Source organism: Terrapene carolina, unplaced genomic scaffold (assembly GCF_002925995.2).
Source record: "Terrapene carolina triunguis isolate 2854851 unplaced genomic scaffold, T_m_triunguis-2.0 Scaffold132, whole genome shotgun sequence".
In the NCBI taxonomy this organism is placed as follows: Eukaryota; Metazoa; Chordata; order Testudines; family Emydidae; genus Terrapene; species Terrapene triunguis.
Window position 1 is genome coordinate 18980510 of NW_020664483.1, and position 18638 is coordinate 18999147.

The 18638-nt window shown below is 43.2% G+C and overlaps 1 protein-coding gene across 1 annotated transcript in view; it reads left to right on the forward strand.

Annotated features, from left to right (window-relative positions):
• The window catches only part of USP34 (ubiquitin specific peptidase 34), a 257649-nt gene extending 241201 nt beyond the window's left edge, over positions 1–16448 (forward strand). Inside the window, exons 74-79 of the mRNA XM_029911897.1 lie at positions 3919–4042; positions 5482–5561; positions 9756–9896; positions 10021–10167; positions 13582–13741; positions 15194–16448. Coding sequence (XP_029767757.1) covers positions 3919–4042; positions 5482–5561; positions 9756–9896; positions 10021–10167; positions 13582–13741; positions 15194–15804 — 1263 coding nt within the window. The 3' untranslated portion in view covers positions 15805–16448. The remainder of the gene's footprint in view (positions 1–3918; positions 4043–5481; positions 5562–9755; positions 9897–10020; positions 10168–13581; positions 13742–15193) is intronic.
• The last annotated feature ends 2190 nt before the right edge of the window (positions 16449–18638 follow it).

Below are 18638 nucleotides of genomic sequence, written 5' to 3' on the forward strand. Positions count from 1 at the left end.
AGGCTGCAACAGCAACAACGCCCTTATCCTCCTTGACTGAGGTAGGATTTCTCTAGAAGGAGGAGCAGATTCTATTCCTGATACTTTCTAATCCCCAAGGCCAAGGGGGGTCTCAGACCCATTCTAGACCTGCGAGGACTCAACAAGTTCATGGTAAAGTTGAAGTTCCACATGCATACAATTATCCCTTCTCTGGATCTGGGAGACTGGTATGCCGCCCTTGACATGAAAGAGGCGGAAGCCTCCCCATCCTCCACCAGGGCCCAACTAAGCCATCATCGGGCTCCAAACAGGCCTTTTGAAGGTGTGCCCAAGGACGGTGCACCTGCCAGAACACCGGATCCTTCCCCTTGTTTCTTGAATCGTCTGTCCCACTTCTGCCATGCTTGGTCCCGAATAACATTGGACTGATGGGTTCTTCTTACTGTAGAAGTGGGATATTCTCTTCAATTCTGCTCCTCCCCTCCATCCCATCCCCCTTCCCCATCCCCCTTACGGGACCCTTCTCACGAGCAACTCCTTATTCAGGAGGTTCGGGCGCTCCTAGCCATAGGAGTAGTGGAGGAGGTTCCTCAGGGGCCAGGGATTCTATTCCTGATACTTTCTAATCCCCAAGGCCAAGGGGGGTCTCAGACCCATTCTAGACCTGCGAGGACTCAACAAGTTCATGATAAAGTTGAAGTTCCACATGCATACAATTATCCCTTCTCTGGATCTGGGAGACTGGTATGCCGCCCTTGACATGAAAGATGCGTACTTTCACATAGCTATTCGACCTGCACACAGACGATTCCTTCAGTTTGTGGTCGATCTCAAACATTATCCTTTCACGGTCCTTCCCTTCGGCCTGTCAACAGCTCTCCGAGTGTTCACCAAGTGCATGTCAGTTGTAGCAGTCTTCCTCCGAAGGAGGCAGGTGCAGGTATACCCCTACTTCAATGAGTGGCTGCTCAGGGGGCGCACCAGGGAACAGGTGGAGTCCCAAGTCCGATTAATCAGATCCACTTTCAAGAGACTGGGGCTCCTCCTCAACATGAGCATGTCAACCTTATCACCGACTCAAAAAATTGAGTTAATCGGGGCAGTGTTGGACTCAGTTCAGGCAAACCATGGCAGACATCATTTAAGGCCTCAGGCAGTACCCGACCACTGCAGCAAGGGGATGCCTGAGTCTCCTCGGCCACATGGCAGCCTGCACTTACGTGGTCCGGGACGCCAGACTGAGGCTCAGGCCACTCCAGGCATGGTTCACTTCGACCTATCGCCCGGGGTGCGACAGCCTGAGCTCTGGTCACGGTGCCAGAGCAAGTACTCGAGTCCCTCCAACTGTGACTTGACCCTCAGACAGTGTGTGAGAGTCCCTTCAGCAGCCCCCAGCCCCCCTTGTCCCTGGTAACGGATGCGTCAGCTCTGGGATGGGGCGTGCATTTGGGAGACCTCCAAACACAGGGCCTCTGGTCACAGGACGAGCTCTCTCTCATATCAATATCAAGGAGCTGAGGGCAGTGTGACTAGCATACCAAATCTTTCAGGCCCAACTACAAGGCCAGTGCATGGCAGTTATGACGGCAACACCACTGCCATGTTTTACATCAACAAGCAGGGTGGAGCCCGTTCTTCTCCCCTGTGGCGGGAAGCCCTCCAGCTATATGAGTTCTGCATAGCCCATTCCATTCACCTGGAAGCATTCTCTCTACCAGGAGTTCAGAACGCATTGGTGGACCACTTCAGCAGGTCTTTCCACAACCACGAGTGGTCCATCCAGCCAGATGTCATATACTTCCAAAGGTGGGGGTTTCCCCAGGTCAATCTGTTCGCCACCCAGAGCAATAGAAAGTGCCCAATGTTCTGCTCCTTCCAGAGACAGCCCAGACTCAATCACAGATGCATTCCTGCTACCCTGGGGAGGCTGCATGCTCTATGCCTTTCCCCTGTTCCCACTCGTGCACAGGGTCCTACTCAAGTTACGCAGGGATGGGGCGGAGATAATTCTGGTGGCAACAGCGTGGCCTCGACAACACTGGTACACCACGCTCCTGGAACTGTCGATGGTCACCCCGATCACATTGCCACTCCTCCCCCACCTGATCACTCAGGACTACGGTCATCTTCATCACCCTGACCTGCAGTCCCTCCACCTCACTGCCTGGAAGCTTCATGGCTGAACCCCATGGAGCTTCTGTGCTTGGAACAAGTTAGGGAGGTCTTACTCGGCAGCAGGAAGCCCACCACTAGGGCCTCATATCTGGCAAAGTGGAAAAGGTTTACTTGCTGGTGTGACCAGTGTAATACACCCCCACTTCAAACACCAATGCCTCTCATCTTAGAGTACCTTCTGCACCTGAAACAGCAAGGCCTGGCAGTGTCATCCATAAAGGTACATCTCGCTGCTATCTCAGCTTGGATGCTCCGTCTTCGCCAACCCTATGGTTGGCCGGTTTCTCAAGCGTCAGGAATGGCTACATTCCCAGATTAGACAGCCTGTTCCCATGTGGGACCTTAACCTGGTCCTCTCCAGACTGATGGGGGCCCCATTTGAACTGCTGGCGACTTGCTCCCTTCTCTATCTGTCGTGGAAGGTAGCCTTTCTGGTCACCATTACATCAGCAAGGAGGGTGTCTTGAGTTAAAGGCCCCTACCTCCGATCCACCCTATACAGTTTTCCACATGGATAAGGTGCAACTCCAACGTCACCCGACCTTTCTTACTGAAGTTGTGTCGCACTTCCACACTAGTCAGGACATTTTCCTGCCTGTTTTTTATCCTAAGCCTCATACCAGTGGCTGTGAGCAGAGTCTGCACTCCCTGGATGTTCGGCCGGCACTAGCTTCTACATCGATTGCACTAAGCCGTTCAGGAAGTCAAACCAGTTGTCCGTAGTGGTGGCAGACCGGATGAAAGGTCTCCCAGTTTCATCTCAAAGAATATCTTGCTGGATCACGTCCTGCATCCATATGTGCTACGAGCCGGCACTTAAAGCACAGGCCTCACTGGAGGCGTTCCTGGCCCAAGTCCCTGATACAAGAAATCTGCAGGACAGCAACTTGGTCCTCGGTGCATATGTTCATCTCTCATTATGTCACCATTCAGCATGCCAGAGATGATGCAGCTTTCGGCAGAGCAGTGCTCCAATCAGCGATTCTATAACTCTGACCCCACCACCTAGGTATGGCTTGGGAGTCACCTAATTGGAAACGCTGGTCTCCCCCGTGAAATCTGTATAGTATGGGGCAGAGGTCGGCAACCTTTGGCACCCAGCCCATCAGGGTAAAGCCGTGGACAGGACAGTTTGTTTATCTGGAGCATCCGCAGGCACTGAGCCCCTCAGCTCCCACTGGCTGCGGTTCGCCGTTCCCAGCCAATGGGAACTGTGGGAAGCGGCGACTAGCATGTCCCTCGGCCAGTGCTGCTTCCCGCAGCTCTCATTGGCCCTGAACGGCGAACCATGGCCAGTAGGAGCTGCGGGGCTCCGTGCCTGCGAACACTCCAAATAAACCTTTATCCTGATGGGCCAGGTGCCAAAGGTTGCCAACCCCTGGTATAGGGTAAAAGCACACAAAAGACCAGATTTCACGGTCTGTGACATGTTTTTCATGGCAGTGAATTTGTTAGGGCCCATCTATAAAACTGTCTTTAAAGAACGTTTTGTGTGTTGCAAACAGATATTAATCTGGTTATTGATATGCCCTTTAAAAACTGAATGTATGTACACTGATCTGCAAATTAGCATCTAATTTTATTCACATCACATCTGTTTTGAGTTAGGTTTGGAAATTCTCATCAAGTTATACAGCAGTATATTATTAAATGCATAGAAAACTTACAGCTCATTAACTAAATTTTTAGGTATGTCAAGTAGTTGCCCAGTTGCTTAATTTAAACTTAATCTATTTATAAATTGTCTTCTTAAATCTTCAGGGTAAAGATGATGTTTATGATCGTATGCTTCTAGACTACTTCTTTTCGTATCATCAGTTCATTCATCTATTATGTCGAGTTGCAATCAACTGTGAAAAGTTTACCGAAACTTTAGTTAAGATGAGTAAGTATGGCAGTTAAACAGTAAATCCTACCTAAACAGACTTCCTTAGTCATTGAGATGTTTTGTAGTGGCAATTATGCGAAACTATGTACTTACTTTTTAAAATATAATTCAGTATATTGATAGTCAATTGGATTTAGGCTCCAAAATGCTTAAATCCCTTTTGAAAATCAGATTTAGGCTCCTGAATCAGTTCTGTATTGCAGAGCTGAGCACAGCAATACCTAAATACCTTTACAAATCTAGACCTTAATCCTCAGCCTTGCTGAGACTGCTAACAAGTGTGCCAATTAGTGCCAACTCTGACAGTGGTTTCTGGGATGTGGACGCCTCATCTGTGTAGTAGTAGCTGAATTGAGACCACCAATTCATTTTACATAAGCAACCAAAGAGCCATCAGAGGGCACCAACTCTGTCACTATAGACCTGGGCCTGATTCTAGTTAGTGAGTTACGGCCTGACCACACTATAACTTTTAGCTGAGTTTGAACTCATCTAGTGAAAATGGTTTTTACCTCCACACATGGCAGCTGTGTTTCACCCTTGCCAGAGGCCTAGAGTAGTCTTTCTATAAAAATTCCAGGACACTAATTTTTTTACTCTGCCTGTCTAACGAGTTCAGCAGTCCTTCTTCATCCGAGCTCTCTCTGTGTAGGACATCCTAAAGTGAATTGCCACACATACGAGTGGTGCTCTGTGTGTGCATCTTCTGGAATAACTACTCAGATTTTCTCACAATACAATATAGTTAGGTAGCATGATAGGTGTAGATACACAAACATGGTTATGTTGTCAGGAGAGTTTCTTTGTAACTGATAAGAGCTATCTTTCTGACTAGTTACAAAATTATGGAGGTAGTGTGGATTGGCTTTTACAGGTAGGAATTAATTAAGCCATTGAGTCACCCACTCATTCTTTGTTCAAGCCATGAACCACACAGCAAAATTACTATTTAGTGTGGGATTTTTCTGCTGAAGTGTTTATCAAGAATGTGTAACCTTTGCTATTGATCACTGTGTTACCTAGCCAATGTTTCATTAAGTGTATGTAGATAAAGTTGTGGCTTGAGGTGAAGATGAAGCTTAAGAAATTTCAAATCTGTTTGTTGTGCTCATGCTGCTTTGTTTCTCAAAAAATAAGAAAACTGATAAATTGTTCCAGCTAAAGAATTAAAAGAAAACAACACTGAGATCAGATGCTACATTTTAGACTCAGCAGGTAAAAATGTAGAACAAAGTCCTGTTCTGTTGACTAACTGTACTATAAAAACCATTCTAGATGCTAGACCTTTGTGGTCATATGTAATTGGTTTAGGATATAGTCCTCTGAATTTGTTTGGTGCTTCAAAACTATTCAGGTCAAAAAATAAATATATCCTACAAAGATCAGTTTTAGGTAGTTCTTTATGTCATCAGTTTTGTTTTCTCTTAACATTTCAGGTGTCCTCGTTGCTTATGAAGGTTTACCACTTCATCTTGCATTGTTTCCCAAACTTTGGACTGAGCTGTGCCAGACTCAGGTAAAATTTAAATGGGTTTGAGAACTAACTGAACAAGAATATTTACAAGATGTGACAACTGTAAATGTTTTAAAGCTAGTTACTTTTTAAACAGCAATTCATAAGACTAATTACTAATTAAATTCAGTACACTTTAAATGTATTGGGTGTTGTTAATTTGTTCACAACTTTAACATTTTTAAAATTAAATGTTAACAATTAGTAACACCTTGTGTTTATATTGTGACTTTTATCCTGAGGGATCTTTAATAAAAAAAAAAAAAAAAAGCTAACTGATATGCAGATATGTATAGCCCTGATCCTGCAAACACTTTTGTATGCTACTAACTTTACACACATGCATAAATATTAGTAGGCTTGGAGCTTGTGCTTGTCGATAGAGATTGCTTCGCCCACCATTGAAATCCAGCCTCTTCAGAGTTGTAGTATACCCAAATATCACAACGAAGAGTGCAATATATATATAAAAGATCAATAAATCTAATCTGTAGATCTAGAATAGAATTTTTTAATAGCATATAACCATTTCACCCAACAGTTTAGGATAGGGAGTGAAGAATACCATACCCAGTTGAAAGTGCAGGAGGAATTTAGGTAATTAGAATATACTTACCTAAGTTAGAATTTGTCCAGGACACCCATCAGCACTCCTGCGCTTATGTGAAAACAACTACAGACTTTTTTCAAATAAAGTTTAAAAAAATTAAATTACCCTAGATTACTTGTCAAGTTGCAGGCTTGAAGAGATGTATATAACCCAAGTTCTAAAATCATGAAGATACGCAGTTTTTAGTGGAAATGCTGACACAGCGGTAACACTACTGACACAATGGCTGCATATTCCCACTTGGGGGATATGGCACCTCTGGCGTTCAGCTGCAGAATTTTTCTAGTGAGCACTATGTTTTGGGGCTGCTTGCTCCTTCCCCTCCCTTGCAAAGGATGCCAGGGGTATAAAGGAGCGAGTGGCCCAACCTGTTGCTTTTTCTTTCAGTGAGCTCAAATCACGCCCAGTGTCCTCAGTGCTTTTCTTGACCATTTCTCTTTTGATTTTGCCTTTTGGGGCTATTTTCTTTCTAGTTAGATTAACAGTTAGTTAGCAGAGTCTTTCTTCAGTCCGAAAAATAAAGAAACGGTACAGCAACGCTATACGGCAAACTGCTATCTGTAAGGTGGCATTGGCATTATATCAACCCTTTTCATGCAACAAAATCCAGCTCTGTTATATCACTCCAATTAATCACAAGTATCCACAAGATACTTTGCTTTTAAAACAACATTAAAAAAATTGAGAACGCTGCTAACCTGTCCTAACTGTCTCAGACATCAAATCATTCATGCAAAAATGTCTGTATCTAGACTTTGGTCTACAGACAGGATCCTTATCAGTATAACTGGTGATACCTTTTCTCCAGGCCTTTGTATGGCCTCCATAAGATTAATTACAAAGGGAAACATACCTTATTGATGCTACTTACAGCTGGGCCATTCGAGATGCAGACGGTAAAGATAACACGTTCATCACGAGATTCCTTCCTTTCTTACTATGGACAGGGATATTTCCAGATGGAGTAAGATGGTCATCTTGTTCTCAACCCTTTTATAGAATATGGTCACTGTTGGAAATTAAAGCTTCTACTTTAGGGTTCTGGAGTTGAAAACAGTTTGTCTAATCTGTAAGACTTTCTCCCATTGATCAAGACCAGAAACTCATCTGCCAAGAGTACCAATGTCTGTCTCAGGTCTCCACCAGGTATTATATAAAGGGAAAGTCCAGACTAGGCCTGTTCATTACCAAGCCCAACACCCCTTATCTCAAGCTCTACTTCAGGGTCAGACAAAAGCCAGTGTCACTGGCAAAATCTGTTTCTTAAATGGAATCAGAAATTCCACTACATATTCCCTCTAGTTCCAGTGGTTCAGGAGATCTGTCTGCAGATCAGATGAGACTCAGCCAAGATGTTGCAATAACTGTAATAGAATCTTGGCAGTTTGGTTCAAGTGTCCTGTGTCTGATGTTAGCACCACTTTCCAGATTACTAGATCTTTGTGTTTAGGTTGGATTAAGACTCTCCACCTGATCCTGAATTGTCCAGGGTTGGTACCCTGACTTCTAGATTTTTGAACAATCCAGGACCATGTTACGAATAGCAGGGGTTCTGATTTCAGCTTCCTTCAGATGCCTGGGACAGTGGGCCTCCCTCACTTTGTAATACCCTAGTTTATTGAAGCATTTCTCCATGGACCAGTAGGGTTGCTTACTGCTTTGCCTTCATGACTGCACTAAGGAATCTGGATTTCTTTATTGTTGTGTTGTGAGTATTACAGTGGGTGGTGTTCATTCCGGGGTTATTCCCTGTAGTGTATGAATTTCTTTTCAATTGGAATTGGAGTTTTCTTTCTCAAAGCTCTCTGGATCTCTGGTCTTCTATTTGTCAGATTATCATCTGTACCACACAGTGTAGAAGAGGAACTTCTCATATCCATAGCTACTTCCTGGACTTCGTTAGATACATACCAAATGGCCAGTTCTCTATAAACAGGAGTCCATATGAGAAGTGTGACATGGTTAGTGCCCTCAATCCCCATTTGGAGTCTTAAATCATCTCCATTTCCATCTAAAACAGACCACTAACTTGTCTGTTTCCTCAGTTCTCTTTTACACCCTCGTTAAGACTTGTCAGCTGTTCATTCACCTGCATATATCAAAAGATATCCGATGAACCCAAAGGCAGCACCTGTTGCTGGCCTTTTTCACAGCATTTCCAAGCTGTTGCTTGTAGCTCTATATGTGTCTCATGACCTCACAGAGGCCTCATGGGAGAGTGGATTGGTAGCCAGCATATTCTCTTGACCTGCCATCTAGAGCTGATGCTCGTTTTGGTAGTTACCACCCTCCTTGTTCACCTTGAATTTCCTAAGAGTTGTACTCTTTGCTAATCTCTCATGAGCGGGACTATGCAGAGGCCACTCGAAGTAGAAAGGGGGGTTACTTACAAGTAACTGTTCTTCCGGAATGTAGCCTTTGCATAGTCACACCTTCTGCCCACCTTCCCCACTTCTTCAGAGTCTCAGGTAGTGAATTCCTAAATTAGGGAACAGACTGAAGGATAGTTGGGGCTACTCCAATCCTCTGGGCGGGGAGATGGAGGAACTAGTGGCTCCAACTAGTGCTCGATAGTAATATTCCACAGCTCAATGCCAGAGGCACCATATCACACAAATGTGAATATGCAGAGTCCATGCTCTTCAGGAACAACAATTACTGGTGAGTAACCCCTCTTTACTATAGTTCATGAACATAAAAACTGTTAAGTTACATTTCTATCATTATTCATGGCTGAGACCTCCCGAGATCTGGCTCCTGTCCCCTCTTGCAGCAGATCTCTACCAGTGCCACTGCCGGAGGGCCCTTTATACCCACAGAAGAGGGGGCAGTAGTTGCTTTGGAGACCAGGGGAGCTGGATCTCACTAAATACACACTACTCCTGACAAACTTCCATCCTCACATAAAATGAGGTGAATCAAAGAACGCAGATTAATTTCAGGGTGGTAGCCATGTTAGACAGCATTAAATTAGGCTTGAATAAAGACTGGGAGTGGATGGTTCATTACATAAAGTAAAACTGTTTTCCCATGCTAATTTTTTCCCCTTACTGTTACTCACACCTTCTTGTCAACGGTTGGAAATGGGCCATCCTGATTATCACTACAAAAGTTTTTTTTCTTCTGCTGATAATAGCTCACCTTAATTAATTACCCTCATTACAGTTGGTATGGCAACACCCATTTTTTCATGTTCTCTGTGTATATGTATTTTCCTAGTGTATCTTCCACTGCATGCATCCGATGAAGTAGGTTTTAGCCCACGAAAGCTTATGCTCAAATAAATTTGTTAGTCTCTAAGGTGCCACAAGTACTCCTTGTTCTTTTTGCAAATTAATTTCTTTTTGTCCTTAGTAGTAGTTTATTTTCATTAATGACAGGCAAACATTTTCAGTATGAATTAATTGGATTAGTAGACCCAGTTAGTTAGTTTTCATGACAATTAATGTTGCAGGCATTATTCCAGATGGTGCCTATTCTTTCATTTACCCTTAATAGATAATTATGTACAATGCTCTCACTAGTGTCATAATTTCAGTGCTAATTTTGCAGCATTAAATTGCAAAGTATTTTTCTCTCCTCTTTAGTCTGCTATGTCAAAGAACTGTATTAAACTCCTGTGTGAAGATCCAGTTTTTGCAGAATATATTAAATGTATTCTAATGGATGAAAGAACCTTTCTTAACAACAATATTGTGTACACATTCTTGACGCACTTTCTTCTAAAGGTATGTGGTATTTTAAGTGTTCATATTTAATGGAAATGCAGTTGTTATACATCACATTAGTTTAGGATATTACTTTGCACAATTCAAGTCTTCAGAGCTTTGAAATAAATGTGTTCTCTTACAGGTCCAGGGGCAGGTGTTTTCTGAAGCAAACTGTGCCAATTTAATCAATACTCTGGTTACAAATCTAATAAATCAATATCAAAGCCTAGAATCCGATTTCAGCAGCCATCGAGTTGAAATTTCCAAAGCAAGCTCTACCTTAAATGGGGTAAGATTTTTCAAAGCCATTAAAATAATAAAACCTTTTAAAAACAAGTTTCCTTTCTATGGCAGAGTTTCAGTAGATTGTATCCAGAGTGAGGATTTGCCTTAGAGAGTGGACATATTGATTGAAACTATATGCATAGGCAGGGTCCTCTTTGCCAACTGGTCAGAGACAGCTGGAGGTGTCCATCAGGTTGAACCCTGGATAAGGGGGCTGCTCACCAACTCCCTGCTAGAAATCTCTGCTCTGTTAAGGAGATAGGCAGATAGCTCTGGAATGCCATTCTGATCTCTTCAAAATTCTTCTATCAGTCTTTTTTAGCTCTCTGCTACCTACTTTTTCACTTTCTGTTTCCCCTTGTTCTCTTTCTCTGCATCATATGGGTAGGCTGCTGTCACTCCAGCCCCAGGCACCTCCTTGCTGTGAGTGGAGTCAAGATCTGATAAAAGTCATTCCTGAGTCCCACCTGTGATTATATGGAAAAAGAGTTTACCATCTCTGCCTCCACCCAACACCGCTGATTATTTCTCTGAAACAGACATTAGATCATCCCAAAGATTGAAAAATGTAGGAAAACATTAAAGAAGCTTAGGAAGCGCCTGTTCTATTCTTATTTCACTTTGCATATTTCATCAACCATAAAAGGTAAACTCTCCAAATCTTGTTCCAAGAATTCCAGGGCTGTTTTCCTTGGGCCACTTTCTCACAATAAAACAAATTTTTCTTCAAGTGATTCCACATTTCCATTCCACTGTAGGTGTGTGCATGCCTTGTGCACAGTTGTCAAAGATTTTTCCCTTAGCGGTACCTGTCAGTGCAGTATGAATTCCCTCTGGTACCTCTTACCACTGCACACAGATATAAAGGGCCGCACTGACCCCAACACCTCTCAGTTCCTTCCTACTGTCAGTGATGATGGTTGTTGGAGCTGCGATCTTTGTTTCTTCATATCTTTCCTCCCTCGGTGTATGTAGTACCTGTAATATTAGTTTTAGTCTTATATAGTAATTCTGTAAATAGTATAAGTTTACAATGTCTTTTTAGTGTGGGGTTACCAGTCCCTGACTGGGTACCGGGATTGATACCAAACTGATGCCCCATTCTCCTGGCTTCAAGGCCTTTCATTCATGTAACGTGTCTATGCCAGTGAGTGATCCTCCTTCCAGCTGCCTTAAGTGTCTGAGAGAGGTGCGTGTGAGTGACAAATATCACATTTGTTCAAACATCATTCGAAAAAGGATAAGGCTGCCAGACTCAAGTACCTGCTCGTGGATTCTGCACTTCATCCACCATCAGAACCCACCCGCTCTGAGTGGGTACCAAGCACGTCCATGTCTATCAGGAGTTCTCCTCCTGTTCTTACGAAGTCATCAACCAGATTTGTATTGCCGGTGCCTAAGAAAAGATTGCATATGTCTCCGAGGGATTCAGTACCAGAACCTTCCAACAGGAAAGCGCCAAGTGTTCACAAGAACTCATAGGGGTGCCCTAAAAAATCACACCCCCAGGAGCAGTCTGTGAGCCAGCAGGGATTGCTGACTTTGGAACCCAGGAAGAGTCCATTTAGACCAGTCCCTGAAGCATCAACGCACCTCTCGGTCCTGCAGGCTCAAGAACCCCTTCTGGTGCCGTTGGCACCCGAGGCATTTAAGGCAGCCAGGGAGTTATTCAGCTTGTTGGTACCGGCTTCTCCCATGATTCAAGAGCCTCACAAGGAACCAACTTTGGAACCACATGCTCTTGCGGTCCCGACTCAAGCCCCAGAGCATCACTTGGTACTGGTCACTTCTATGCTCACGGTTCCTCTCCGTAGGATTACATCTAGAGGCAAGCCAGCGATGATTTCATTGGTTCCCCCTTTTCCAGACTCACAGCCCCACTCCCTGATACTGATGAGTTCATCTCCCCCATAGTTGGAGGAAATGGACTCCTCATTGGACTCAGAAGTCAGATCTATTGTGTCCCGATGTAAGTTTGCCCAACAGCTCCAGTGGAGTGTCTGTCCACCTCAGCATTTTAGGAGTCAGTGGCCTTCTCAGAACTGCATCCCACCTCCATACTATTGGCCCTTCTGCCTTCACAGTTCAGAACTGCCTCAAAGTTCTAGGACATGTGGTGGTACTTATGTGGTACAGCTACAGACTGCACTTCAAGCATTTGCAAGGTTGGATGGCCTCTATGTATTCAATGGCCCATCGTCATATAGACATGGTGGTTCAGGTACCCCTTCAGTTCTTATCCTTTCTGAACTGGTAGATAAAACCTAGGAATGTTTGGAAGGGGGTTCCCTTTGCCCCTACACAGCCTATTCTCACCCTAGTTACAGATGCATTGGATCTAGGTTGATATCTTAGATCACCTTTAGACTCCGTGCCTTTGGTCTTTCCCCCCTCATCTATACAGCATCTTAAAAAATTCTTAATATTCCTTTCTTGTTACATAACTTCCATTCAGAAAAGTCTCACCCATCTATTGAATATTTAGTAATGAATAAAAAATTCTGTTTCCACTGTTCTAAGTGAAATTGGTTCTACAAGAAAAAGGAATTATTCCTTTTTCTTCATTTTACTTGTTCTTCATTGATACAAAAAGTCAGCACCATCGAAAAGAGATCAGTGACATACTTTAATTAACACTGGTCTAGACCCAGTATTAGTAACTTAACCAGTGGGATTTGCTAAAGTTTACGTAACAGAATAATGTAGACAGTCCAATGTATATTGTGATATCTTACAGTGCCCCCAGCGACAGGCTCTTTTGGGTTTAGGAGCCCACACTTAATGAATGGTCTGGAGACTAAAAGTGGAACAACCTTTTCAGCATTCTCAACATGCAGAGCGCACTGTTCACACAGGAAATCAGTGCACATGCAAAATCCTCTACTCCCAGAGCTTAGATACCAGCAGTGGTATGAAATAGCTGGGGGTTGACAGAAACACTCAAGTAATTCTACATTTTGTTAATTCTCCGTATTCAGTGCCACTTCTACAGGACACAAAATTTCCTAAACTATTGCTGGGTTTTCCACGGTCAGGTTGGCAACCATAGTGTGTTTTGTTTTGTTGTTCAGAATTAGTGTAAAACACATTGGAATTAAGCATTAAGAAATCCTAACCAAGGGGGCTAATTCTGTAGTGTACAACTTAATATTGTCAACTTTTTCACAGTAGGTCTTTGTCTACGTTAAGGACATTGCTAATACTAGTGGGAAAGTTTTGAGAAATTTCGATAGTGTAAACAAAGTTTAGGAATCTATTCTGTTGGAAGCAGAAAAGGGTTCAGAACATCTGGTATCTGTGTATCTCTACTTATTACACAAATCAACCTATTTCAATTGTAGATAGTGTGTGTGTAGGATTAATGTAAATATAAAGTTTGAAGTATTTTAGTAATCGTGTTTGTTTATGGTGTTTCTAGGACCTTCGAGCACTTGCTTTGTTGCTTTCAGTGCACACCCCTAAGCAGCTGAATTCGGCCCTGATTCCAACTTTGCAAGATCTGCTAAACAAATGCAGGGCTTGTCAACAACAAAGGAACTCATTACAAGAGCAAGAAGCCAAAGAAAGAAAAACTAAAGGTGTGCCTTTTATAACCTTGTTGTAATCTTCAACTCCCTCTCCTTTACCTCGCATATCCACGCTGTTGCTATATCCTGCCAGTTCTTCCTCCTTATATCTCCAGCTCAGGCTGTACCACCAAGATTCTGGTCCATACCATGGAAATCTCCCAGTTAGACTAGAGCAACCACCACCTCTCTGGTTTACCAGACTCCTGCCTTGCACCCCTCTGGATAATCCAAAATACTTCTGCTAAAATAATTTTTCTTGCCCATTGCTCTTACTATATCACCCCCGTCACTGGTTCACATTTGCAGCATGAAATTAAAATCTTGTCCTCACTTTCAAAGCTCCTCATATTACTTCTCTCGTTTCATCCCCTACCACTCCCGTCCCCCATACTCTGCTATGCCAGCTCCACTGGCCTTGAGACTGTTTTTGTATCTTTCTCCCGTATCATCCCTATGTCTAAAATAACCTGCTAACTATGGAACCTACCTCCCCTTTTAAAATATTCTAACACCCACTTCCTTGGACTAGCCTTCTAGTGCTGACTCCACTCCCGTGCCATAAAAAGAAGAGAAAAAAGCACAATCCTAATTTTGACGAATTTGCATACTGAAATGAGATAAACTAATAGGAACTGACACTGTATGTGTGTGATGCAATAAATAACCTCATGAGGCTATAGTATGTAAATCTCACCTATCGGTTTCCTTTGTGTGATGCTTCTCACTCCCATTTCTCCCTGTTGTCATGTGTAAACTAGTTTGTAAACTTCTCAGGTAAGGGACCTGTTTTTTTTTCTGTACAGTATCATCCAAACTAATAATGCTGTACACATAACATTATGCATTGTCAATCCAGAACACACGGGGTGAAATCCTGGTTGCATAGAAATCAAAAGGCGTTTTACCATTGACCTCAGTGGGACCAGGATTACTTCCTTGGACCAGAACAATTACACTTAGTGTGGAGAGGAAAACCTTTTACAAATCTGAGCATATTAAAGAGAGGTTATGTAATGAAATCTATTTAAACAAACAAAAAAATATTATTTATTATCATTATATCATTATTATCATTATTTATTATTTGTATTGTGGTAGAGCTTAGTCATGGACCAGGACCCCATGACTCTAGGTGATGTACAAACACAGAACAAAAAAGACAGTCCTTGCTGTAAAGATCTTACGTTACCCGCTTAACACTGGAGCTTCAGATTTGCTGATTCCAATCCCTAATGCAACACACAAGAATCTAAGGAAGTGAAATTTTAAGCAGGCAGTTAGTTAATGAATCTCTCCAATCTGATGAGCCTCTGAGGAGATCTCTAGTGAGCGCTGTTTGCCTACATACAGAAGAGTTTTTGAAAGTGAAAAACATTAAATAAAAGACCTCGAGACTTGAATGTAAATATAAAACAAATCTGATAAATGTACTTCATTGCAAACTGTATGTTGGTTTTACAGATGATGAAGGAGCTACTCCTGTAAAAAGAAGACGGGTTAGCAGCGATGAGGAGCATACTGTAGACAGCTGCATCAGTGATATGAAAACTGAACCAAGGGAGGCATTGACTCCAACAAGCACTTCAGATAATGAGACAAGAGACTCTTCTATCATTGATCCTGGCACTGAACAAGATCCTCCTTCCCCTGAAAATAGTTCTGTTAAAGAATATAGAATGGAAGTTCCATCTTCCTTTTCAGAAGACATGATGTTAACTACCAGGTCACAACACACAGAAGAGCAGTCAGGCAATGGTAAATTTGAAGAGTGCAAGGAATTTAAAGATCTGCAGAGTTCCAAGGAACCCAGTGCAGTTGAGGATGACTCAGAGTTCCCCTCCACATCAATTTCAGCAGTTTTATCTGACCTAGCAGATCTAAGAGGCTGCGATGGTCAAGCCTTACCATCCCAGGACCCTGAAAATAGTTTACCAATCAGTTGTGGCCATTCCAGAGGACTTTTTAGTCACATGCAGCAGCATGACATTTTAGACATCCTGTGTAGGACCATTGAGTCTACGATTCATGTGGTCACAAGGATATCTGGCAAAGGAAACCAAGCTGCTTCTTGACATTAGATGGAGCATGTCTGCTTTTAAGTCTTTTTTTTTTTTCCCCCTCCCCCAAAAATGCTGTTTGTATAAGTTTTGCTTATTTCTGTTTTGTGCTTCAGTTTGTCCAGTGCTCTCTGCTTGAATGGCAAGATAGATTTATATGCTTAATTCTTGGTCAGGCAGAACTCCAGATTAAAACATTTTTTGCATCTACCGTACTTTTCTTAAAGGGCAATCAGATAATGGATATGTTTTATGTAATTAAGAGTTCACTGTAGTGGCTTTCATTTAATATGGCTGTATGGGAGAACAGGGCCTCCTTGCCCTGTATGATGTAATTTAAACTTATGGCATTTTTACTGTGTATAATATGGTGTCCTCTGTGCCAGTTTTGTACCTTATAATAGAGGCAGATTGCCTCAGATCGCTGTGGTTCTTATTATCAAAATTAAGTTTACTTGTATACTAAACAACCACAAGAAATTTGATTCTGTAAAGAATCCTCTTTAGCTGTGGCCTGGCAGTATCTATATGGTGCTTTATTTAACAGAATACCTGTGGAGGAAATAAAGCACACTTGATGTAAAATTAATTGTTTTATTTTTATTGACATGATCAATCGCTATTCTGTGCACTTCATTAAACTGATTGTGATGACTTTTCATTTGTTTACATATGTTGCTTCAGTCTTCAGATTTCTAACCAAAGACAACTTGAGAACTGTGAAATAGATGCAGAATAAGAAACGCTTCTCAAATACATTCTAAGCTGTGTAAATCTCTGTTCTTTCCCATTCGTTTTGTCTACTTTGCATTAACTTTACAATTGGACAGTTAAGTAAAATGAACCTCATTCCAACAATTTAAAAATACAAAGAATCCAACTGAATCTTTTACCACTTTCCTAAGTATTGACCTGTCAGCTAGGACGTGAGCTTTTGCTCCATTCTGGCCTCCTCTTCTCCCCCTCTTGCCATTTTCAGTCCCTCTTTCTGCTACCCAGTGTCTCCCACAATTCTGATATGAATGGGCTATTCCTCTCCTGTCCAAAGTTTCCATAAACTGCAGCACAGCCTATGCTAGCCACATCCCGTTTTCCTGCTTGGTGCTAGATCTTCTGTCTCCGTGACAGCAGTCAAATGGTGGTTTGCTTCGCTCCCATCCTTTTCTTGTAGATTCATTGTTTTGAGTGGTTAAATTGTTTGTTTTCAAGCCTCACTGTAGCAGGGCCGACTCCAGGGTTTCTGCTGCCCCAAGCAGCCAAAAAAAAAAAAAAAAAAGCCGCAATCATGATCTGCGGCGGCAATTCGGCGGAAGGTCCTTTGCTCCGAGCAGGAGGGACCCTCCGCCGAATTGCCGCCGAATAGCTGGACGTGCCGCCCCTCTCCCGAGCGGCCGCCCCAAGCACCTGCTTGGTAAGCTGGTGCCTGGAGCCGGCCCTGCACTGTAGCACCTCCCTGCCAAGCTCATCTGCTCCCTTTCAAGGCATGACACAGCAGCTATGCAAGTACCAGCATCTGGGAGCATGGTGATCATAGCCACCTGTCACCTCTGCTGCATGCATCCCACTGAGCTCCTCTGCCCCCTGTCAGGCCTGGCAGAGCAGCCATGCAAGCACCAGGCAGCCAGCCAGCTGACCCTATCTCTGCAAGGGCACAGGGCTCTAAGTCAGACAGGCAGGTTGGGACCTCTATCCCCCACCCCCCAAGTAGCTGCGACTCCACTGCAGAAAAACCCAACCAGGGGAGAGAGAGCAGAACAGGGAGAGGCTCTGAGGATGAGGAGGACTTTATCCAGACAACTGGGGTAAGTCCTGCGACAACAAAGAACCATAAAGAAGAGACCCTTTCTGGGCTACTGGTCCCCTCCCACAAGTCTGAAAGTGGGTCCTAGAATCCCTGGGGAGAGAAGCAGGGCTCCTACCCAGCTCCCCTTCCTCGGACTGTGAATCGGGGGATTATACTATATACTAGTACTATGGTACTATAGGGTAAATACCGCAAACCCCAGAGACTCTGGGTCCCAAAAAAGCAAAAGGCTGGCTCAATGTTAAAGCTTTGTGCACTTCAGGGAGCCTGTGACCAAAACAGAGGCATTTGAGGATTCCACTCACCATAAAACTGCACCTTCGTGGGATTACAAAGGGGTAAGTGAGAAATCCTTCCCATTTTCAGAATGATCCTGATTTCCTGATCAAAGCTCCAAGTGGTACTAGACTGCGCCTACAGCACTTGGGTGCTAGCCAGCCTGGGGTAGCAGGCAGGCAGCCTTTCAGGCTCGCAGGGACAGCTAACAAGACATTTTCACATTGTGTATATGTGTCAGTACCCCTCCTCTGGTGTGTGGTCCCCAGACCAGGATGAATAATATACTACGTCCCCCCTGTAAATGGTCAGGGGAAGAAGTACCACACATACAAAACAAACAAACAAAAACCCACACCAGCAACAACCTACAAGACTTTTCAAAGACAGGATATCAGTCAGTGGCCTGCAAGGAACTTATTTAATGTCAATACAATATCTCTCCTTGTGAGCATTATTGTGATGCATGTTTTCCATTGTTGCTTCTTTTGAGGTTATCATAAGAGCCAAATGAGGATACCTGATTAAACCACAATACGGTTTGGGAGTCTAAGATTGGCGCAGCAGTATCTTCACCAGTGAAAGACAAGGTCACACCTTCAGAAGGGGACTTCCTTCCAAAAGACCCTACAGTGATGACTGTATCATTGCACCGAATATTCTTCATAGTGATATTAGACAAATATAATTATATCATAATTATGACGCATTTTATGTAAGATAAGCATGTGAGGTGTCATTGGAAAGGTTATGGTTTGCTGAATATGAT